The following is a 25,831-nucleotide window of genomic DNA, read 5'->3' on the forward strand; positions in this document are numbered from 1 at the left end:
AACATGAGAAAAGTTCATCCTGGGCTTTTTGCCCATCGCCACTTTAAGTCAGAGAACGTCGCTGACTTTCATTGCTCACCCACATTTCCTGGGTGGACACAGCTTTGCTGTTGTTTGTTTGTTGCTACCAAACAAAAGAAAAAATTGACAGCCTGCGCTGTTGGTTAGGTAGTTAAGTCTCTAACTACCTAACTAACAGTACACAACCAAAATCACTGCATAGTTTTTATTTTCAGCATTAGTGTACAGTATGAAATTGGGACAAAGAATGAAGTGGCCATCTTTTCAGTTACAGTCCAATTACAAACATGGGTGGCATCGCACTTTAAACAGGAACTTAAAACTAACTAAAAATATAGTTTTACTCACCCTTGACTTGCAGCAGTGATGCACAGGTTCACATCACAAGACTCCAACATCACTACTGAGCCTGCTACACATGTAACAAAGCACACACCTGACCACAGCCATCAGCCATGCTTTGTCACTGGTGAAACTGAAGAATCCAGCCTAGAATGGCAGTGAACCACTGCTTCTCTTTAAGGAGCACTCTTAAATGATGTGTGAAAACACTGTTGTGAGCGTGGATATGCACTCATTGGTAAATCCGACTATAAACTCTCTACAGTTCATATGCAACTTAGATCTAAACTACTAATTGAATAGATAATCTCAAAACCACAACAGCAGGTTACATTGTATCATTTATATACAGTTTATCTATTTGAAGTCTTGTAACATATGTCCTAATATTTACTGTATGTCACATCACAAACATGGACATTATTTTCACTTCAGACCAGTCAGGTCTGTCAAAATCTTCTTAAGTTCATCAAATCATAAAAAGACAAGATAGTAGGTCAGACAGTCTTTTGCAACCTTGACAGATGTAAATAAATAAACTGGATAAAATCATGTTTCTTAATATAACAACCAGGAAATCTTTTTTATCATTTGGTTCTTGGTAGTTTTTTCATCTTGCCTTCCATTGTTTCTCCTCTGATTAACCTGAACTAATTTACTGTGATAATTAACAACAGAATGAGCTCTTGCTCTTTAGCCATTTTTCCTCCATTGCATTTCCCTTTGTCTTACTTTATTCCTTATCATCTTCACTTCTTGCCTCGTTGTCATCACAGGAACCATGGTGACACAGTAAACCTCACTTGAATGTTTCATGGTGAGAGATCACTTTAAATCGATGACCTGAGTCTGGGACTGGGCCTTGTCCTTGGCCTAAAACACATGAAGGTAGATGAAAACCTAAGTATATGCTTTTAAAAAAAATATAATTTTCTATGCACAAAGCAGCTGATATTATATTCATCTAAATTACACTTGTTCGAGAGGCACGCTGACTTTTAACAGTTATGTTAAATAATCATTTGAACTTCAAACAAAATGAAAAAAGATTTTCTTGAAGATAGGTTCTGGAATTTGGTTTCTGGCCATTTAACCTGCTCTGCAGGGATGTTCAGCAGGCGCTTTAGTAGTGGTGCAAACCATTAGCCAAAGAAACCAGAATTAATGTTCAGTACAAAGAAAAACATGTATGCATGGCACCACAAACCAACAATAAATATATCAGCAATGTCTGGCTGTTGGATGGAAACTTTTGGCATATTGTCCACCCCCTACAAGAAATGGTTTTCATCTCAACCTTTTAAGAAGTTTTAAAGGTTTTGGACTGTGGAGCAGTTTAATGAAATACCTGACTAACAGAACAACTATGATTCTAGCTATGGATGCAGTGATGCGAGATTTGGATCAAATATTGGTTCAAAACCTGGATGGAATATTGGGGAGCCAATTCATTGTCTGACAGTTAAATTGGATAAATCAAGCCAAAAATATTTTTTTCATGTATTTATCCTATTCTCATTTATTATTTCACAAATAAACACCAACAATCCAGTAAATGTTTTCTCTTAGGATTAAGTTAGGTGTTCAAATGGAGCCAGATATATAGTAGTTATGGCCAGTCTCACAATGAGGAAAACGTCTTATTAACACTGGTACACTGATGTGTATTAGCAGATAGTCACAAAGTATTGGATCAGAAAAATGTGGATGGATGCTATTCTACTTCTAACTTTGCTAAAATTACTAAATACCTGGTTCTACAGCTTGAGAAATATTTACAGTTGTAATTATTTCAACTCAAAGTTCAAATTTAACACATAACATATTTAAAAAACAAATCCCTAACCCTAACACAGTAATGATAGCTTGAATTATATTAATATTAAATGTTGGGTATTTATTCTTAATCTCCAAGTTCTGCAAAATGTTGACAATCATGGGCCAAATAAAAGCAAAAAATAAATAAAGTAAGGACAGTAAACCTGAAATTTAGGATTACACAGGATATATCAAACTAACTGGCCATCAGTTAAATGCTATACCAAGTTAAGAAAAATAACGTCCAACTTACCCCGAGAGATGGTCGAGGAGGCCTAACTGGTCGTACTGGCTCTGGTACTGGGTTTGTCTGCCTTCTCTGCAATGGCTCTAGGTCATCAGCTACATCAGGACATCCAATGTATCCTCCAGCCCCAAACACTGAACCCAGATCACCTTCTAAAAGGTTGTGGTGGATCAGGGCAGCAGACGAATTAAGGTCCTGGCTGGCAGACATGCTACTGATGGCCATGTTTAAAGTATCAGCAGTACTAGTATTTGTGGTATTCGAGGTGCAGATACTGGGGTTACTGAGCTGCAGTCCCAGCATATTTTCGGATGCCACATCACTGTCTGAGCTGTCATTAACGGAACTGACATCCTGTTCTGGTTCCAGAATGCACTGGTTGTTGTTTGCTTCAGGCAAAATGTCTGTACTCAACAAGTCCAATCCCTCCTGGTCAGGTAACTCCTGATTTTCCTGAAGTTCCTGCTTATTGTAGCTACCTGAAACTAGCACGCCCTGGTTTTCCTTGCTATTAAAATCCAAAACTTCTTGGTTACCATGGCTATCTAAATCTAACACTTCCTGATTTTTAGGATAGGAGAAGTCCAGGACGTCCTGACTGCCAAAGCTATGAGGTTCCAGCACTTCTTGGTTATGACAGTCACAAGGTTCAAGTAATTGCTCACTGCTATTATTCCGACAGAGGTCCACAACTTCTTGATTGTTGTGACTACAGAGTTCCAGGACTTGGTTTTTATGGTTAACCACCTCCCTGTTTTCGAGGCTAGATGGTTCCAGCACTTCTTGGTTTCCATTATTACACAAATCTAGAAATTCCTGGTTATTGTGGCTATCATTTTCAAGCACTTCTTGGTTTTCATGGGTATGAGGTTTCAGTATTTCTGGGTTATTATAGCTTGAGAGCTTTCTTTGCTCATTGTTTTCATAGGTACAAAGGTCTATTGCATCATGGTTGTCATGGCCACAGGGGTCCAATACTTCCTGGTTCTCTTCTTGAGGGCTTAGCTTAAAGCCATAAGGGTCAAAGTCCCGTATCATCTGGGAGGAGGTAACGTCAAACCCATAGGCATCAAAGTTCAGCTGATGTTGAGAAGAGCAGGGTTCAGGGTCAAAGGTCAGATCATCATCAGCAGGTTCTGGACTCAACTCATCTTCATCAGGGTCTAAAAGAGTGTGACTGGAATGCTCTGGGCTGAGTTTAAAGCCATATGGGTCAAAGGAAGACTGACTGGTTGGTTCATAGTTCAACTCAAGGCTGTTCTGATGTGAGTCAGGCTGAGTGAAAATGTTCTGGGACAAGTTCTGTGGAACAGCAGGGATTTGGATTTCTTCTTTGATGTTCCTAACCTGTTCTGTTTGCTGACTGTAAGTGACATCACGGGGCAAAGTTTCCTCTCTGTTGCCTGTCCAACCTGGCTCCAACAGGACAGGTTCGCCAACAGCTTGAGTCAAACCAAGACACTCACCTAGCAGAAATAAACAGTGAGTAATTAAGAATAGAATTATGACCCAGTTACAAGACCACAATTTTAAGACATTAAGCTTACAGACTAAAGAGTCTGAAATAATACAGTATTCAAAGGTTTAAAAGTTTATAAAGACGATTATATTGCTCAAAATTGCACATCTAAAATTGAAGGCAGTCAATGTCCAGAAATGCTGTCAATCCATTTTCATAGAAAAAAGATTTGCGATACTAATTAAAATTTTCATCACATGCAACATGTAAAACAATAGGGGGCATATTTTTTTCCCCTTAAGGCCTCTGGGTGGGCCCTGTGGACACTCAAGTTTGTGAATGCAATAACTTGAGAACGAGGCGATGTAGGATTTTCAAACTGAAACCATCGGTATCTAAAATTCTCTAAAGTTTGTATCCCGGTGACCTCAACCTCAAGGTCAAGTTTTCTGAAAATCTTCTGAATGTGATAGCTCAAAAAAGGACGTTATCTAGAATGTTCTAATTTATACCATAGGTGCATCTACTAAAAATCTCAGATGAGTTTGAATCCCGGTTACCGTCAGCTCAAAGCCACATAGGATTTTCACATTTATACCATAGGTCTAGGAGGCTGAGGAGTAGCACTGATGGCTGCCATTTTAGAGAAGAAATTCAGTCTGGAACTTTTTTGTGTAATGGAAATGTGTTCCTAGGTCAGCAATTAAAGTAGACACCACTTAAGCAGGAAACCGACTTCCACCATCAGTATATGCACATGCACAGTATCTCACCAAAGTGAGACACATTTTTGTAAATATTTCAGTATATCCGCTTGAGGTTTTGAGTTCTTGAGTCACGTGGGCATTGCAAGCAAGATGGCAGCTGGTTAGAAGTGCTCCTTCCTCCGACATGATAATGTATTGAATATTGCAAATTCGTAGCTTATATTTTGGATCTTTGTTTTTTCAACGCAAGCCGTGTAAGGTGCTGCTGTCACCTTCGTAAAGAGAACTAGCTCGAGACAGCCATGGCTCCAAGCAAAATAGGGAGAAACCCGGCACCCACAGTGGCTTGCAAGATGGTGGTGAACAACAAGGGCAAGTGGAACAGCGAGGCCAGGAGTCTCCATATGCAGACAATATGCTGACTGAAGTATTAAAAATTGGAAGCGCGCTGCAGACTGTTGCGGCGGATATCACTTCGATTAAGACTAAACTGATGGAATTAACCACCGTAGTCACGGATGTGCAAGAACGGGTGACTGAGGCAGAGTCACGCATTTCCAGTGTGGGAGATGTTACAGCATGGCTACAGACGGAGGAAGCTAAAATGAGCAAACGGTGTGAGGTTATGTGGGATCGTATACAAGCCCTCGAAAACCACGGCAAAAGGAATAACATAAGAATAGTTGGACTAAGAGAAACTGTTGGTGCTGACAGGGCGTTGCTTAATAGCGTTCACAAGATGATGGTTGAGGGGATGGGATTAAATATGGATAACCCCGAGTTGGAGATTGAGCGCACTCACCAGGCCCTGGCTCCTATGTCGGACCCGGAAAAACCTCCGAGGCCAGTGCTCGTCCGGTTCCTGCGTCAGTTGGCAAGAGATAAAGTTATTACAGCCGCGAAAGTAAAACACGGCTTTGAATGGGAAGGGAGCAGAGTGTCTGTGTTTCCCGACATGACAAAGGAGTTGGTGGAGAAGAGGAAGGCCTTTACAACGGTGAAACGAAAACTACAACAACACAATGCGCGTTACACCCTGGCGTTCCCGGCCACACTGAAGGTGAGATGGAAGGGAAGGAATCTGAGCTTCACATCGGCAGCAGCGGCGGAGAAGTTTTTCAACAACGGGAATGAGGAAACGCGGACGGCGGGCTAGCTCTTAAATTGAGCTACGAACCAGATGTCGTGTAGTTGATAAGTCGGTGGGAGAGGGGTCTGTGCTGCCTGTCATCTGGGACGAAGCTACGAAGCTGGTCTGCATCTCTCACGGACCCGATAAGGTTTTGTTTTTTGTTTTCTGTTTTTTACACTGCGTCGCAGCAAACTGTAAGTTTTTTTTCTTTCCCATTTCAAGTTGATAAAAATGTTTTCTCTGTTCAGGGGTTTTGGCTGGTGGCAATTTCTGGGGTTAGTCAGTTGGGAAGGGAGAATGATCACTCCAAAATGCAGGAGCACTGGTTCCAAATTACTGCTAATTTTCTCGCAAAATGACAGGAAAATTTATTAGAATAATGACGTGGAATATAAATGGATGTGGTAGTCCTGTTAAAAGTAGTAAAATATGGTCTTATTTAAAAACAACACAAGCGGACGTAGTATTTCTTCAGGAGACACATTTAAATCAAGGTGAAGAGTCAAAATTTAAAACTGGGTGGGCAGGTCATTTTCTACAGCTCCTTCTCAAGTGCTCGCAATGGGGTTATCATCCTCATCAGAAGAAATATTAACTTTGTACTGGTAAAGGAATTTAAAGATGCAAAGGGAAGAATAATATGTGTTCAGGCACGGATTGAAGGTGTGATGATGATTCTTTGCAATATCTATGGCCCAAATAAGGGAGACCCACTTTTTTATCACAATGTTAATAAAATCGTGGGGGAGATGGAAGGACAAATAATTTTAGCTGGAGATTTTAATGAAGTCATGGATGGTGCCCTCGACAGGAGTAGTTTCGGGAGTTCTGTTGGTAATAAAACCAGAGAGGCAGTCCACATGTTAAAAGACGACATGGGGCTGACGGATGTATGGCGGTTAAGTAATCCAACTAAAAGAGAGTACGCCTTCTATTTTCATTCTCACAAATCCTTTTCTAGATTGGATTTTTTTCTGGTCTCAAATACTCTGCTTAATTGTCTAACAAGTTGTGATATTAAGAGTATTGGGTTAACTGATCATGCAGCAGTGGAATTGTGTATTAAATTAGGTACAGAGAACAGAGTAGGATCTAGATGGAGAATGAATGTCTCCCTATTATTAGATAAGCCTTTCCAGACCTTACTTGAGGAAGACCTCAAATATTTCTTCAAAATTAATATTGGAAGCACTAAACATATAGGAACAGTGTGGGAAGCTTCTAAGGCATACATTCGGGGGAAGCTAATAGCATATGCTTCTAAAAAGAAGAAAGAAAGTTTAAATAAAATCCAAATACTGGAAAAAGAAATCAAATATAAAGAAAACCTGCTTTCGGGGGTTTACACAGAGCAATTATATTAGGGATATATGTGGATTAAAATTTCAGTTGAATGAGATATACAACAAAAAAGTTGCATATTCTATGCTTTGCCTGAATACTACATTTTATGAAGGTGGTGAAAAGACAGGTAAAGTATTAGCAAGACAGGTTAAGAAACAGGATTTCTTAAACTTCATTCCAGCTATTAAACATGAAAATAATTTGGTCACATCAATTAGAGAAATAAATAGGATATTCATGAATTACTACAAAGGTTTATATACATCTACTGTTTCAGGAAATCAAACAGGTGAAGACCTTTTTCTGTCTAAACTGGACCTCGCCAAACTGCAACGGGATCAAATGGAATGGCTCGAGGGTCCGATTACTGAGGCAGAAATCAGAAAGGCAGTAACTTTGATGAAAACGGGGAAATCACCAGGTAACGATGGCCTACCAGCTGAGTATTATAAAACATTTATTGACATTCTTACCTACAAAAAGTGTATAAAGAAGCTTTTGAAAATGGGCAGATCCCAGCTACATTTAATGAGGCTCTGATATCACTAATACCAAAAAAAGATAAAGACAATACAGATCCATCAAATTACAGACCAATAAGCTTATTGAATTTGGACTGCAAAATACTTACAAAAGTTCTAGCCTTAAGGTTACAGCGGGTTCTGGGTGTCATCATACATCCAAATCAGACTGGATTTATGAAAACACGCTCTTCCTCAGATAACAAATGAAAGCTACTCCATTTGATGTGGCTGAGCCAGTCTAAAGATACTCCAATAGCAGCTTTCTCCTTAGATGCGGAGAAGGCTTTTGACAAAGTTGAATGGAGCTTTCTTTTTTCAACCTTGTTGCGGTTTGGGTTTGGTCCACACTTTCTAAACTGGGTTAAAGTGCTATACAAAGAACCAAAGGCGGCGGTAATATCAAATGGTATGGTTTCACCCTTCTTTAGTTTGTCACGTGGAACTCGTCAGGGCTGTTCTTTAAGCCCCCTTTTGTTCTTAATTTTTATAGAAACATTGGCAGTGAGTATCAGATCAAACAAGGAGATTAAAGGCATCATAGGTGGGCAGCAGGAACACAAACTCCTCCTCTATGCTGATGATATTCTTGCCATTATAACAGACCCACTTTTATCAGTGCCGCATTTAATGGACACCATAAAGGCGTTCTCTGAGGTGTCAGGTTATACTATTAACTGGGGAAAGTCTGAAGTAATGCCACTATCCCCACTATGCTATCTGTACATGGTAGAAAAATTCAATTTTAAATGGGTACCTAGAGGGATGAAGTATAGGGCTTTGGAGCGTGATGTCACGGGGGTGGGCGTGGAAAGGATTTTGGCCCCATCCGCCATTTTGGGGGTCTAGCGCAAGTGAAAAGGGAGCGAAGGCACACACAACAGCCATGGTTCGTATTTGCTGTCTGGTCGGCTGCAATGTTCGATCGCACGACCGGCAAGAGAATAAGATTGAAAAGGGTTTATCTTTTCATTCTTTCCCAACCTGGAAGCAACATGAGGCAGCTCGTGTATCGATGTTACCAAACGAAGGCGTCTAGCCTGGATAGCAGCTGTGAGACGAGCTGATATCCAGCTCTCTTCCATCTCCAAATATCTGTTGGTGCTCCAGACATTTTCATTCCGGTAAGTTCTAAATATGTTCATATCACTCTTTATAGCCTATTAGTTTTATTTTCGATGCGCTCTGAGGTCATAGCAAATTAGAACAAACATCCTACTGAGTGATTTTGCAGAACTACCTTCTCTTTATAGAGTTTCTAATTATTTGGCATTATTGCAGCAAACCAGCCTATGAAATGGATGAAACACATCGTGACTGGGTTCCAGCGCTACACAAGGGACCTGCTTCAAACTTACCACCATGCCAATCAGATTACTTCTTCCATGTGAGGGTGAAGAGGTGACCCTTCTGGATAAGATGGTGAAGGTTTGCTGCGTTTGTTGAACAGTGTGGTAGTAAAACCAGGGAAAATGAAACTTGCTCCTGTTAAATATTCTTAATTCTTTTGCTGTATAAATAGTGGTATTTTTTTTCAAAAGATACAGTAAATAATGTTAGTAGTGGGTGATATCATGTAAACACTGTCATGATTTTATGTAAACATTTTGTCTTTTATAAACTATAAATGACATGGATTCTACACTGTAACTGATGTGATGTTCTATAAAGTGGTTTTAATAATAAAAAAAGAGGCAAAACTTAGTTTGTTTCTTTATTAAATTTTTGAACAGTGGTACTCAGTCAGTACATATTCAGTAAATGCAAATTATTTACATGGCAGTGCACTTCAGGCATAAATCTAGACCCCTATATAAAACATTATGGCATTATAGCAGTGACAACTCCTCCACAGTAGCAGGTGGGATTTTTCTTTTTTGAGGACGGCTCCTTTTACCTTTCAATACGGATGGTCTGTTTATGTTTTGATCAAGAGCCTTTTTTTGGGCAGCTGAAGAGGAGAAGTCTATCTTATGGCCAACCTCTGGCTGTATCTTGGTCATATTACCAGGCAAAACCCAGTATGCAGGTTCATCTGTAACAGTCCTCGTGCCACAGATCCGCACTGTTGCTTCTACATTAAACAGAAGAGCTGCAGGTCTCCACGACTCCGGCCATACAGGTGCAGTGGGCGGCTTCAACCTTCCCTGTGATGCTCACAGTGACCCATGGCTGCAATGCTGGTTCATTCAGTCTTTGAGAGTGCAGCACCTGAAACACACACAGACAAAGTTCATTTAAAGACAAGAACTATGAGCCAAGGCCGACATAAATGTGTTTTATCTACTTTATCATAAATGTGACAGTGTTTAGAAAGTTAGCACATACATGTAAGTTTTCATTTCTTTATGTGTCCATCTATAAAACGCTGCATTTTATAGGGTAAATCTGCCTGTTCTCTCTCAGAAACCTGCCTGCAGAAAATGAACCTAAAGTATGTAATGCAAGGATGTAATCACTTTAGAGATGGAGAAAGCATAAAGTGACAATTATGAATCACTTAATATGATAAGGAGTTCTGCAGGTCATTAATCAATGTATAAAACTAAAATAAAATGTATTTTTAGTGACACAGGATACAAACACAGAAGCAAGATGTATATTTAAATTATTTATAATAAATATGAATAAATCATTGCAATTTCTTTAACCATAAAGAATAACTAAATCCTTCAGGACAATGTCTCATCAATGCACTGAACTCACTATGTTATCCACCTAACAGCCTCCACATGTTCTCACTGTAATTTCCCCTCATGAATGAATTTATGCTGCACTAATCTGAATGTTTGGGGGAAAATCAAACGCATTTCACATGCAGTACTCGAGCTGACTTACCTTTGTTTGAATGACGACTTGTACTCGCTGACTGCACAGATAAGGTACGAAAATATGTCAGGCTATGTCAGTAGCGGTTGGTCTTCAGGGTTTCTACTCCACGGCCGTGTTTCATACGGGTCCACATTTCCAATGCACGCTATTTTCTGCAAGTACCGCTGCTTCGCCTCTGGATGCAATCGGTCTCTATACAGTCCATTCTCCAAAGTCGTCTGGGTCTTTACTCCACTGCAGTATTTCATATGGGTTCAAGTTTGCGATGCACTCTATTTTTTTTAAGTACCGCCGCTTCGCCTCTGGACGCAATCGGTCTCTATACCGTCCGTTTTCTTTGGAGCTGCTTTTAAACATGATTCTTGTCGACGTCGTTCCAACACAGTGTCTCTTTTGATTCGTAGACCCCGAAAATGGCGCCGTGCTCCGCGGCGTGACGTAGGCTAAGGATCGGGATTAGGCTAAGCCAAGATATGGAGGACCTACCCCAGGACCTACCCCAACTTAATTTTGACCCAGTCCTTCTAAAAATAAAAACAAATATAGCAAAATGGGGCAAATAAAAATCTCATTGTGGGGCAAAATAAATATTGTAAAAATGATTATAGCTCCCCAATTTAACTATGTAGTATTGATGTTACCAATTGCGATACCGCCAGGTTTCTTTAAACAGTATGAAGACTTAATTAAGCAGTTTCTATGGGATGGGAAAAGGGCAACAATCAAGCTAAGTAAATTATATTCTCCTAGAGAGAAGGCTGGTTTAAGTTTATCCGATCCAAAATTATATTCAGTCTCATTCGAGGTGGCAAAATTGGTTAATTACTGGGGAAAAATCAAGCCTGACAGGAATGGCTAAGTATAGAGTCTGAGATTTATACTCCTTTCGATCCAAAAGGTATGTTGTCTTAAAGCTGCATTTCAACGAACCCAATTTTGCTTCACTCTAGCCAGGTATGGCTCAGTATACATAGAATTCTTAAAATATCACCTCATGTGCAGTTTTACTCATCTCTTTGGAACAATCCAGCTATTCGTATAGGGAAAAAAATTGTGTTTTGGAAATTGTGGCAGTCTCATGGCATAAATGTTATTAGCGACTTATTTAAAGATGGGGAATTTATGTCCTGTAGAGACCTTGTTCAAACATACAAATTGGAAGGGAAGGAAAATTTCTGGAGATATTTGCAAATTAGACATTGTGTGACGTCAAAGTTCAGAAGGGGACATGAAAATCTTGTTCTAAATTTTATTAATATGCCTCAGGAGCACCACACAGCATCTTGTTTTTATAGGTTGGTAAATGATAATAGAAGTAGGGAATGTTCGAACATTAAAACTTTGTGGCAGAAAGATTTAAATGCACCAATTCCAAACGAAAAATGGATGGGCATTTTGGCGGAAAATGGGATTTATGTTAAGGAGGCGAGGAGCAAATGCATACAATATAAAATTCTGCATAGATATTATCATACTCCAAGAAGATTACACCGTATGAAGCTTGTGCCTGACTATCTTTGTTGGAAATGTAAAATTGAGGCGGGGACTTTCCTACATTGTTTTTGGGAATGTTCCCTTATAGCTCCTTTTTGGAAGGAAGTCGTCACACTTTGGTCAGGATTAGAAGTGCCCTTAACTCCTGAATTGTGCTTGTTAGGAGACCGTTCTCATATTCCAAGAATTCATAATAATATTTTTACAGTTATGGTTGGACTGGTAACTGCATCGAGGATTATCCTTAGACACTGGAAGACTACAGTACGTCCTGAACTGAAAGACTGGATCAAAGCAATGACAGAGACTACTTCCTATGAGTCCATGCTGAATAAACTTAAAAATGATACAGAAGACAAAGATGAACATTGGGACTACTTTTGGAGCTATCTGAAGCAAACAGGAAATCATGACCATATTATCATAATCTGAAGGACTATTAACTGTGACCCCCGGTCCAAATGTTACTTTACCATCAATTTCATTTGCCCATTTCTGTGTTTCTTCTCTTGGAACCCACTGTTAGTTAGTTTCTCTTTTTTTTTTTAGACTTGTAAGGGCAGGGGTGCACACCAGCAGTTTTGTTTTGTTCTTTTGTTTTGTTTTTTTGTTTTTCTCCCTTTTATACAGGTATATGTTGTAAAATCAATAAAAAGCTTAAATGTCAAAAAAAATATTTCAGTATATCCTTTCAAGGGACAATATTGAAGATATGACACTTTGATAAAGTGTAAAGTAGTCAGTGTACTGCTTGGATAACAGTGTAAATTTGCTGTCCCCTCAAAATAACTCAACATACAGCCATTAATGTTTAAACTGCTGGCAACAAAGTGAATATGCCCCTAAGTGAAAATGTCCAAACTGTGTCCAAAGTGTCAATATTTTGTGTGGCCACCATTATTTTCCAGCACTGCCTTAACTCTCTTAACTGGAATCCTCTTCCACTCCTTCATGATGATATCATAGAGGAGTTTGTCTTGGTCTCATTAGACCACAGGTAATCCATGTCCTTAGTCTGCTTGTCTTCAGCAAAATGTTTGTGGGCTTTGTTATACATTATCTTTAGAAGAGACTTCCTTCTGGGACGACAGCCATGTGATGCAGTGTGTATGTGGGCGTATTGTCTGAGCACTGACAGGCTCACCCTCCATGCCTTCAACCTCTGCAGCAATGCTGACAGCTTTCATACATCTATTTTCAAAAGACATCCTCTGGATATGACATTGAGCATGTGCGCTCAACTTCTTTGGTCGACTATGGCGAGATTTGTTCTGAGTGGACCTGTCCTATTAAACCACTGTACGGCAGGGCTCGAGACTAACTTTTTGCCACGGTTGCTCCGTTCTGGTGGGCCTAAGAAAAAAAGTTAGGCGCACCAGCACAAAAGTTAGGCGCACCCAAATTTTTCAGACAGATACTATTAATTTATAAATGATTAATTAAAAATCTTGTGAACACAAAGTTCTTTATTTGGAGCACATTTCTACAAGAAAGATAAGTTACTGAAAAACTGCTTGTGCTTAAAGTGTGTTGGCACTCTTTGGCAATACTGTAGGCAATGTTAAACTTCATCATCACATCGGCCTCCTCTGACGACCTGTTTGCTGGGAGACAGTGCATTTATTGCAGCATATAATGTGTTTTCTGGATACACTGTGCTTTTTCAGGGTTCAGAGATTGATGGCTCCGTGTCAGAGCTGCCTATGAATTTCAGACGGATCAGGGCTTAACTTAACAAACCCACAGCTACATCCACTTTTGTTGGGCCTAGGCTGCTCACTAGGGCAGGGTATCAACACTGATTTCTATAATCCATTCGATTCCAATTCACAAGGTCCCGATTTGATTCAATTTTGCCTCAGACAGTCAGAAATATTATAATTCTGATCATTTATCAGCACTGATACATGTGAGACTACATCAGAATTGTGAACATCACAGCAGATGCCTTTGTGTCAAAGTAACTGAGAATAAAACACAGAAAAACATGAAGCAGATTTTCCTGGTCTGGCTTTTTATAGCAGATAACCTTAAAAATATTCTGCAAAATTGCATAATTTTAAAAAGTTTAATTTTTTTCAGTATTGAACAGCAAAAATTAGGCTTAAGTAAATAAAAAAACAAAAGATAGCGGCCGACAGCGCTGTAAACAATGGTAGACTGGTGTGTAATAACCGAATGAATAATGCAGAAATTGAGATTTAACCTCCTAAGACCCCAACTCTTCCATGGCATACATTTTTATACATACATAAAAATACATGCATACATTTCAACACACCTGCAACCCATTTGCATCTGAGACCTTAGCTGTGTCCCAAAAAGTAGGCCGCATCCTTCGGAGGACCTGGCCTTCGCGGTCTACGTGGGCCGGGTCCTTCGAAGACCGAGAAGCCGGAAGTGCGAGGCTGTGAAATGGGACGGTCTAGCCTTCAGATTTGCGTCACCGCTGTCTCGGTGGAGTTTAATAAACTCAGCCGTCTGCTCCTTGCTATCTAAAATATAAAAGTACACTAGCGTAAATTCTTGACCGTCTCACACTTCTGTTTAGTCAGTTTTCTGTTTGATGTTTATTCAGCTGTGTGAAAATCCTGGAGGAACCCACCTGATGGACAGTTTTATTTAATCTAATCTAATGACTTTGATCTCAGCCAAACCGATTTACTCCGGAACAAATAAAACACCGAAAAAAGCCAAACAATTATATTTTTAAGTTATCCAAGTGACTTATATAGTTCATGTTTAACCTGAGTAGCGAAAGGCAGCGGGGTCTGAAAACGATGAAGCCGGGAGTCTGCTGCTCTCGCTGGCTCGAGTGACCATTGAAATCCCCGTCTCAGAAAATGTAGGAGCACTTTTGCAAATATACGATGTCTTGATAAAGCAAGCAGATATTTGAAGTTTACACAGCTACTTTCTCGCCTGAAAATATGTTAAAAGTTTATTTTGTGACCCAGAAAGAGTAATAAGAGTAATATTAAAACTTAGTAGCGGCCACCATTGTTGAAAACTGGAATTGGCTGGGCCGCGCTATGAATTCTGGGATATGGTGGGCCACGAAGGACACACCCGACCCATTCTACAAATTCAGAGAAATGAAGGACGCATTTGTCGGGCGCATTTGAAGGAGTCGACGAATTGGGACAGCCTTCGTCGCCTGGCTGTGACGTAATTGGCCTTCAAATGTGGCCTCCGAAGGATGCAGCCGACGTCTTGGGACACAGCTCTTGTAACACTAACGAGTCACATGACACCAGGGAGGGAAAATGGCTAATTGGGCACAAATTTGACATTTTCACTTAGGGGTGTACTCACTTTTGTTGTCAGCAGTTTAGGCAATAATGGCTGTGTGTTGAATTATTTTGAGGGGACAGCAAATTTACACTGTTATAGAAGCTGTACACTGACTACTTTACATTGTATCAAAGTGTCATATCTTCATTGTTGTCCCATGAAAAGATATAACAAAATATTTACAAAAATGTGAGGGGTATACTCACTTTTGTGAGATACTGTAAATGAAAATAATAAAAAGTAAAACTGAAAAACTGTCATGTTTGATAACTGGGGATGTGACTAAAATATAAATTACCTTGCTCTAATCCTGCTGATGACTGAGTAATAGCCTCTCCAGCCAGAGATCCCAGACTATGTTCTTCTATGTCGGAGGGTGGGGAGACAGCACCAAGATCAAGCTCATACCCATTAGGGTCCGATTCTACAGAATACTGTCCCTGGGAACGCCAGCCTCGGATAGGCTCTGGCCCCAGCTCTTCTGACGAACTCTGAATGGGTTTAAATCCATGAGAATCATCTACCATAGCAATGGTGTCCAGGTCCTCTCGACTGTAGCTAATCTCTATGTCACTGTCTTCATCTGGGAATTCTGACTCAAAGCACTGAGTTCCCGTTGAAGCTTTGTTTTCAACACAAGACAGACTGGTGTCTGCTTCGTCACCGGCATTTCCTGTGCCCTCACCAGTGACAGTATTCGTCAACGGAAACAAAATATCTGCTGCGAAGGGGTCGCTGCCTTTGAAAGGGTCAGAACCAAAGCCATCTGAAAATCAGAATATTTAAAGAGTGTATGCTTGTAAATTTTGCTAAGAACAGTATTTAAATTGAGTAACAAAACAACGAAATGAACAAGAGCCTCTTTATGTCAAGTGAAGTACTGTTTAGATTAGTGGTCTATTATAACTCACCAGATGAGTCTGTTTTAAGGAATAGGTCTTCATTGAAGAGGTCATCTATAAATAATGTGAAAAAGAAATGAAATCAGTGTACTTTATTAATACCACTGCAACAAAAAGTACAGGTAAAAAAAGCATATATGATTAGTTTGCCAAAGAGAAAAATCATCATTTATCACACCATGTCAGAGCCTAGCTCCCTCCAGTCCCTAGAGTTGAAGGAGTTTTGATGCCCAGCTTGGGTTGGTTTATTTTCTGACCCCTACTCGAGTCCTCACCTACTCCAGAGTTTAAACCACATACACAGCCCCAGGATCAGAGCTGCCTGGTGTCCTAGTGGGAAAAGTTCTACTTGTGCATGAATTAAGTTGTCCCTTCTGACAGAAAAAAAGCTGTAGTCTTCATCAAACCCAGAGGCTGGATTTTAACAAGTCTGATTCCCAGTCCTCTGGCTGCCATAGTTCATGTCCAGTTCCAATCACCACCTTAAGGCCAAATCACTAAACCCTCAAACAATTAAATTACATCACTTTTGAGTGTAGCCGTAGTGCTTGAGTGTGTTCACATTCTAACAGGAAGATTAGGTATTGCAATGATCAACCACTTCTTCAAATTGATGCCAAACTACCCAAGCAAACAAAGTCACACTCTTCAGTGATTTGCTTGGAAAGATGCATTGGCACAGCATTTGAATAATTCAGATTTAACTGTCTGGGGGCTAGGTTGATGTTTGAGAAATGCAACTTTTCTTAACTTTTCAGTACTGCAATGCAAAGTGAACGGATACCCACTCCAATTCAGCAATGTGTGTCACCTCTTTCAAAGTAAAGTAGAGCAAAAAGAGTGCCAAAGTCTGAAATCCACAACAGTAATAGTAGCTCAGCCTCTGAATTTGTTACATACGGTCACACTGACAGCGGGCGAAGGGGTTGGCTTGGTAGAAGTCCAGCTGGCTGAGAGGGTTGGGGTTCATAGTGAACTCTTCCTGGTCTCTTTCGTTTTCCCCTTCGTTGTTGAGCTCCCCTTCCTCCAGGCCATCCTCTATGTCAGACCTATCCATCTGTGGACATGGGTGACAACCAGAGGTCACAACACCATGGCTCTATCCAAAACTAAGGAGGATGTCTTTGAGTAGTGACAGGTGGTGCTGCCAAGTTAGACTGGTTAAAGGTCTTTAAATTAATTCTGATTTCATATCAATAAAGTCAGCACTGATGACAATGTCAAGTTTTTGGATGGATTTTAGCCTAAAATGTTTTGCACATAATTCGTGCTATGCATGACACGACATGTTCTGAAAGAGCGAAGCTACCTTTGGTGAGCTGGTCCCACTGTCATCTTCTTCTCTGGTACCGACTAGATTATTGCAGAAAGGTGAACCACTGCCCCCCTGGAGGTGTTGGAAGAACAGAGAGAGATAGTTACTAAAATATCACAGAAAAGAAAACACAAGACACATAAATATTCTCCATGATAAAAACCTGCAAAAACTGTAGCATAAATATGAAAGACATAGAATAATATACTGACGAAAAAATATCACAAACAACTCTAGATCACACACTAATAGTCCACATGTGTGAGCTTGATTCATTTTTGACTCCCCAGAGAATACATGTGAATTCATATCTATATTTCCCTGCTAAATACTGATATTAGTTTTAAATTCATTTTTGATAGATTTCTAAAATATTTGTGTTTTTTGTTTTGATTTTATAAATATCTTTTTATGGTCTAATAACTTTGTTAAGCAGTGTTTTTAAAATGTCTCATATTCAATGCCTTGGCTCCTCCAGTCCAAATGTGGAAATGCCCTGGAGAAGATAATTCATGCCAAACAGCCCCCAGTGCATCCACTGGATCGGATATAGCATAAGTGCACAAATGGCAGTATGAATGTGTGCGTAAATGAGTGAAATGGTGAATGGACTGGTTCTTATATAGCGCTTTTCTTCTCTACCTGAGCACTCAAAGCGCTTTATAAAACTTGCCTCAATCACAGAAGCACTTTTTTCTACATACATTTTCTTTTTAACATCCACACACATTTACATTCCGATGAATGTGTTAGTGATCAACTTGGGGTTAGTATATTGAAAGGGGATATTTGGCATGACTGGAGCAGCCAGGGATTGAACCACCAATGTTCAAATTAATAGATGATCTGTTCTGCCTCCGGAGCTACAGTCATGCCAGAAAGTGCAGAAAAGTGCTATATAAATTGATCGTTATATAGCACTTGAACTATATATGCTCATTAGGCATGTCAAAGTGCAATATAACACAGAAGAGTGTTTGTTATTTACTTTTTATTGACATTCAGCAATCAATATACGGTGCACTTTCATTTTAATCAGTAGTTGCAAAGTAACAGCCTAAATGTCCTGGTTTTTTTTTACATGCATGACCCACAAAAAAAAATAATTAAAAATTAAAAATTAAAAAACAAAAAAGCAACCCAAACCAAAACCCAAAAAAACAAAAACAGGAACATTAATGGACATAAAATTGTTATTACACCAAATCCGATTCCAGACTAGTACAATCCAAAGTCAATGTCCGGTCTGTGTAGTATCAGACAGTCCATCCATTTCTTCCAGCATCAAGTAAACAGGTTCCTCTTATATTTGACGTCTGTCATTTGCTCCATCCTGTAAATGTCTACACTGTAAAATCTAATTAGTTCCCAGAACTCAAAAAAATTATGGAAACTCGTTGCCTCAAAAAAATTGAGTAAAGCTTAGCTAAAAATGACTAAGTTAGGACAACTTATTTACTTTGAGTACTCTGTACAAGCTCATTTGTTCCCAGAACTCAAAAAAATTGGATCAAGTTTACGTAAGATGACCAAGTTAGGGCAACTTACTCATTTTGAGTACACTGTACAGCCGTGTTAGTTCCCAGAACTCAAAAAAATTATGGAAACTCGTTGCCTCAAAAAAACTAAGTAAAGCTTACTTAAGATGACTGTTAGGACAACTTATACATTGCAAATCTGCAGTATTAACAATAACTTGATATTTCTGACTGTACAATACTAATTGTTTACCTACTGACAAACATGTTAAGTTCAACTAAATGAAAAAACAATTTGTGGTAACCTGAATATGATTAAAAATAATTAACAACAATTTTTGTAATGATGTTAAAATGAGCCCAACTTTTATTTTCAAACACAACAAAGTATAACAGCCAACATACTGGACACTGTTCTGCTGAACAACAAACAATTATATTGCCATCACTGTTATAATTTTACAATGAAACAAAGTCTCAGATGTAATTATTCTGAAAATAAGTTTAGGTCTACCACAGTTTGTTTTGTACTTACATTACTTATATAATCAAAATAAAATATTTATTGTTCTGTCACAAGTGCAGTCTCTAATTTAAACAACACATTTGTTTTCCATTCCAACACATGAGCTGGAATGTTGTATTATTTTAAGGATGGCTTGTTTCCAGTCCAGACATTACTGCCTGAATGACTGTCATGGATCGAGGTGATCCAAATGTAGGTGCAGAAGAAAGTCTTTAACTTCCCTTCAGTACAGTGGCAGTGGATGTGGGTTGGAAATGCAATGAGCTTGAACCTGCAGGCGACCATCTTCACTGACCACACCATCTGTGACGGAGGACTCATCTCTCCTGTTGTCCTGCAAGCAAACAATCATATTTTTTGGAACATGAACTTAATTGCTTTCTTAAAACATTTTTTTCTGCATTTGGTATAGAACAGACTCCAATTTAGACAATTTCAGGCTCCCTCCCCACCGGAGAGGTGACATTCAATGTCCCAAATTGTCAGTCTGCATAGCCCTGACCACCACCCAACACACAATAATGTCATGAAAGCATCATTTTAAAAAAGGGCTATGCAAACATGGCCAATAACTTTCATTCTAATGATGTGCAAAATGATTTTGGGCACAAAACAGATTTTGCTGTTAGAAAACTTGCAGACTTCACTATATACAGTGTAGACCCTCTAAACTAAGTTTGGGGGATGTGATCTTTCAAGAAATGCAGACCAAACTGTTGTTGTTGTTTGTTTACTTACACAGCATGTCTTGTAGAATTAACTGGAGTCACCAGCAACAGCACAGTGCAGTCATATCACAAGTCTAATAACAGAAGACAGGAAAAGATCAGTAAAGAAACAACTTCCCCAAACCAAAGCACAAACAAAACAATAAGTAAAACAGGCTGATCTAAAGTATGATTAAAGTTCAGCCTGATTAATATAAATGTCACTGACAGTTGCTAATATATTGGAAAACCAAAATACTTACCACTGAGTTGATGTCTTTCTGTCCAACAACAGGAGTGCTGGTCCCGAGCCTCAAAGACAGTAAGAAGCAAGCAGAGGGAGAAAAAACAACATTTTTCAGAAACTGATTTGATCCTTAATGGCTGTGCAATCATTGTAACATAGAGTTTGCTTATGTTGTTAAATAAAGGCTAGATTTGACATTAATAGATGCCACAGATGTTCTAAAGCTGCCACAAAGCATGAAAAAAAAATAGACGTCTCCGAAAACGTCGGAGCATTTTTGCAAATATGTGATGTCTTGATAAATCGAGCAGATATTTGAAATTTACACAGCTACATTCTCGCCTGAAAATATCTTAAAAATTTATTTTGTGACCCAGAAAAAGTAATAAGTTTTTCAGCGGCGCTCCTCCGCCACTGCCGCGCTTACAAGTAAGCACAGGCTCTGACAACCGCGGCGACAAATGCCATCCTCCTTTTCCCCAGACTACCCTTTCTGGGTCACAAAATAACCTTTTAAGATATTTTCAGGCGACAATGTAGCTATGTAATGCTCAAATATCTACTTAATTTATCAAAATATCACATATTTGCAAAAGTGCTTCCACGTTTTCGGAGAGCTCTGTTATCCACCCCCCCACGTCCCACACCTACCCCACCCCTAACGGCTGCACCTCCCGAAGAATTTTGTCTGGGCTCTTATCTCACTTATTTATTTCAAACAATCAACAGAAAATTTCACCACATAGTTTTATGTAAGGTTTTTAAGGCTGTGGTGTTAATTTTTAAGTAACATGAGCCCAGCGGCAGCAGCAACGCTAGGCTAACACTAACTAGCTAGCAAGATTTTAAACCTGGTGCTAAACTAAGAGAAGCCACAAAATCAGTTTGAATAAGAGTAAACATTTACTCACCAAGTCAGTGTATCAGGTAAAGATCCACAGCAATGACAACAATAATATCTTGAGCTGACGCTTCTCCAGGTTTGCTCAACATATTCCATAAAAAATGCACCGTGAACATGCGGACTGATCCGAGAGGGAGGAGGACGGTAGTCACGTGGCATTTTCAAAACACATCTTTCATCCTTCCGCACTGAGAAGCAAAACTTCCAGCTTACTTAGTTATTCTAAGTTAAGACAACTCAAATAAATGGAGTTTATCAGCATTTTTGCATAAAAAGTACTGGTAACTTATTTAAATTGAGTTCTAATAACAAATTGATAAAAATTGAGTTCAGCCTATTTAATATTTTTAATTAAACACAATATTACATTTTACAGTGTACAGTGATGTCCATCCACATGCTAAGAGTTGGGCTTTCTGTGAGAGCCATTTTTTGTAATGGCTCTCTTGGCTGCCACCAACAAAATAATAAACAGATATTTGTCTCTCTTTGGCCATCCTTCAGGCATTAGTCCAAAAAGTTAAATTTTGCTCTCCAAAGGCAGATGACTTCCTAAAGTTGTATTGCATTGTGTATTTCCTGCCACTAGGTTTTAATACCATGACAATCCCAGAAGACATGACAATGATTTCCTTTAGTATTTACCCAGTGAATTGCCCTCACAGCAAGATATTTGGTAAGGGGTAATAAAATATTTTGCTATACTTTCTGTGAGCCGCTACATTTCCATTGATATGTCCATAATGTTGTCCGTTTTTCCTCCCTCCATTTCCCACTTTACGTTAATATATAGAGTTGAGTGTGTTTCCATGTTTTTAAGCCAGTTGTATAAGCCAGAAATAATGCCTCTATATTTGTTTGGGCTATCTTCCCTCGCAAACATGTCCAGCAGCTGTTTACTTGATTCTTGATACTGCTCTGATTCTTCCTTTTAGAACTGCTTTTTTCATCCCATGGAATATCGGGCGCATGTCACCATTGTCATTGGTTTCCAAATAAAAGTGGGTCTGCTCTTTAATGTGGGGATCTTTGAGTATGCTCGAATTCAATTTCCAATTTTTTATTTTTGGTTATAAGTTTAAGTCAATTGACAGGTATACAGGTGCATGACCGCTTAAATCTAGCCTCCCAATTTCACAAGTATTTATTCAATCTTCATCTTTTCCGAATATTAAAAATTTAAAAAAAAAAAATCTATTGTTGAGTAGTATCTTTATTTTCTTAGTTTTGCTTGATTTTGTATGTTGCACATTTCTGTTAGAGATATCCAGTTCTGGTTCTAAGTTTATCGTTAGATCGCCTCCACAGATTAGAGGACCTACTGTCTCTGATACCATCATGCCAATATTTTTCTTGAGGAAAGGGATATCACTGTCAGGTGGTGCATACACATTTAGCAGTGTAATTGAATTCCTCTCAATGTTTCCCCTTATTGAAATAAATCACCCCTCCTTATCTCTTATCACAAATGTTTTTTCAAAATGCAGTTTGCTTGATAAAAGGATGGCAACTCCTCGTCTTCATCCAGAATTATGAGATGATGAAAATACATTTGTAAAACCCATTCTTTTTAATTTCTCTTGTTCCTTGTAGTTTAGGTGGGTCTCCTGTAGATATCATGCTTTGACTGATTCTTCTTGAGGTAGTAGAACCCAGTATAATCGGTCCACTCCCTAAACCTACATATGTAAACATTATACATAAATATTACAGCTATCCAGAACATCAGCCATAAAACGAACTCTTGATTTTAAATGAACATCAAGAAAAAGCGACCCTATGAAAGCCCTGGTGTAAGGGGGGCTTCAGGCGGGCCTCTCTCACCCTCCGGTGGGAAAGGGCCCTCTTCCATTATCCGGCCAATGACCGTTCTTTTAGCTGCATTGGTAGAGCCCCTGAATTTTCTCTCTTTTTCTCTGTATTGCCTCCCCCATTATACCTTTTATAATATAGAAATCTTTACTAATATATGTAACTTACTCTTTGGTCATCCCTACCTTTGGCATCCAAATACTTGGAGTCTTTCCTTGTCGTCCTGAGTCTGTTCCCGACTCCCTCGGGCTTTTGTTTTTAACCATCGATAACATCCAATAAAGTCTCCAGGTGTTTAATGACCAGAAAAACTTTCATCTTCGCTGGAAATGGGGTTTGAAATTGAATTTTCCTCTCTCTTAGCACAGACTTCACCTCTCCATATTCCCTTCGCCGACTTAAAACCTAAGCTGCATAATCATGATCTAGGTTAATCCTATTTCAAATCTATCCAAATCCATGTTTCTGCCAGGCTGCTTTCAGTATTGTTTCTTTCAATCTGAAGTTTGGTGGCGGCTTTGGCACCAGAGCGCAGTGTGCTCTTTAGGGCTGCCACGATTAGACGACTAGTCACGATTACGTCGACTATCTAAATTGTCGACAACAAATTTAATAGTCGATGCGTCGTTTGAAGCTTTGTAAGATTCAGAAAGACGCAGGAATAAATAGTAGGATTTAAGAGTGTAAGAGTGTAATAACTGACTGAAACAGTAGGTGGCAGCACTGCATGTACAAGGATGCCAGCTGCCATTAAACCCCGAAGAAAAAGCAGTCTCCGGTATCGTAGCTGTATCCAAATTTCAGGCTGCATCCTTTGGAGGCCGCATTTGTAGGCCGATTACGTTACAGCGACACGACGAAGGCTTTCCAAATTTGAAGATTCCTCCAAATGCATCCTCCTTTTTCCCAGATTTGAAGGATGGGTTGGGTGAGTCCTTCGTGGACCAACCTATCCCAGAATTCATAGCGCGGCTCAGCCAATTCCAGTTTCCAACAATGGCAGCAGCTAGTTAGTTTTAATATTACTCTTATTATTCTTTCTGGGTCACAAAATAAACTTTTAACATATTTTCAGGCGAGAATGTAACTGTGTAAACTTCAAATATCTGTTCGGTTTATCAAGACATCACATATTTGTAAAAGTGCCCCGACATTTTCTGAGACGTCTGTTACCCACCAGCTCGATAGCTAGCCGGGGTTCAAGGCTCACCAGAGCCGGCGTAAAACACCAGACTCCCGGCACATCATTTTCAGATCCCCGCGGTCTTTCGCTACTCAGGTTAAATATGATATATAAGTCACTTAGATAACTTAAAAATGTTATTGTTTGGCTTTTTTCAGTGTTTTATTTGTTCCTGAGTAAATCGATTTGGCTGAGATTAAAGTTATAGTTGTCACACAGCTGAATAAACGTCAAGCAGACAACTGATTAAACAGAAGTGTGAGATGATCGAGAATATACTCCAGTGTCCTGTTATATTTTAGATGGCAAGGAGCAGACGGCTGACTTTATTAAACTCCACCAAAACAATCTGCAAATTTCATTAAAAGTTTAATAAACTATCATCTTGTCTTTATTTTTAGTTAGCACATACCTGAAACACTTCAAGCTGTAAGCTAATGATAGTTATATAAGAGCAGACACGTGCTGATGCAATAAGCTGTACATTTTACATCCAATGGATGCATGATCTGATTAGTTGACTAATTGAAAAAATTATCGGTGACTAGTCGACTATCAAAATAATCATTTGTGGCAGCCCTAGTGCTCTTTCCACCTGCAGGTCAGTGGAGTCGGGCAAATCCACTAGTGATGGAGACTCCTACAATCCTTGCCATATATAAGCCATATATTCTAATATTTTCTCTTCTGGATCGTCCCTTTAGGTCTATCAGCTTGTCGTCCATTTCGATTTGCAGTTTCACCATCTCTGTTACTGCTTCCTCCTTAAGTTGTATTCGGGTTTCATGATTCTTTCTTCAGCCTCTTCCACTTTCTTGTTTGTTTTACTTATATCCTCTCTGATTCCTTTCAGCTATGCACAGTTGTCTTTTCTGAATTCCTTTAGTTCTCTGATTGTTCTTCACTAGCCTCTGCTTGCTTGCCATTATCTTCTATGATGCTGTTAGCAGGTGAGATCTGGTCATCTGTGTCTCCCTCATGTAGCTTGTGTTGCATAGAGTTCTTTCTATTTTTCCTCTTTTTTTCCCTATTTTTTGGCATTTTGAAGCCCTCACTCTTATTTCTTATTTTCACAAAAGAAACTTTACTGAATCAAGTTGCCTTGTGCTATTTTTAACTCAAACATCGGGAATGTGCTCTTCTATCCTGCCATCTTCTAGTTCAGTGTTTCCCAACATTTTAGAGCCATGGCACATATTTGACATTAGAAAAATCACACGGCACACCACCAAACAAAACTGTCACAAAAAGCATGTTGACAATTTTTCCCCACACACCAGGTATAGCGGAATGTCCCCAGTATACCTTTTTTGCTTTCTTCTGACCACTACTCATGCTAGGGTCTTCATCTGGGTTGGAGTTTTCTCCAGGACTCAGGTCAGATTGACTACTTCATCTTTTCAAATATTTATCTATTGCTATTACGCGCTGTGTCGTCTCACAGCATGACTATTATGTAATTTCTTCTTCGCCTTCTTCTGTTTTACTGGCAGTTGGCAACCCATTTAATTAGAGCAGGTAGTTGTACTGCCCTCTAGTGGAGGAA

The 25,831-nt window shown here is 39.3% G+C and overlaps 1 protein-coding gene across 7 annotated transcripts in view; it reads right to left on the bottom strand.

Annotated features, from left to right (window-relative positions):
- Positions 1 to 211: 211 nt before the first annotated feature.
- The window catches only part of LOC102077612 (uncharacterized), a 51,331-nt gene continuing 25,711 nt past the window's right edge, over positions 212 to 25,831 (bottom strand). For 6 of the 7 annotated variants that reach the window (XM_025899999.1, XM_025899998.1, XM_025900001.1 and 3 more), the window contains 6 exons: positions 17,423 to 17,500; positions 17,014 to 17,170; positions 16,123 to 16,167; positions 15,510 to 15,977; positions 2,435 to 3,894; positions 212 to 1,236 (listed from right to left, as the gene is read on the bottom strand). In XM_025899999.1, coding sequence (XP_025755784.1) covers positions 1,189 to 1,236; positions 2,435 to 3,894; positions 15,510 to 15,977; positions 16,123 to 16,167; positions 17,014 to 17,170; positions 17,423 to 17,500 — 2,256 coding nt within the window. In that variant the 3' untranslated portion in view covers positions 212 to 1,188. The remainder of the gene's footprint in view (positions 1,237 to 2,434; positions 3,895 to 15,509; positions 15,978 to 16,122; positions 16,168 to 17,013; positions 17,171 to 17,422; positions 17,501 to 25,831) is intronic. The other variant, XM_019346257.2, reaches the window with a different exon arrangement.

The sequence above is a fragment of the Oreochromis niloticus genome, linkage group LG18 (assembly GCF_001858045.2).
Source record: "Oreochromis niloticus isolate F11D_XX linkage group LG18, O_niloticus_UMD_NMBU, whole genome shotgun sequence".
Taxonomy (NCBI): Eukaryota; Metazoa; Chordata; class Actinopteri; order Cichliformes; family Cichlidae; genus Oreochromis; species Oreochromis niloticus.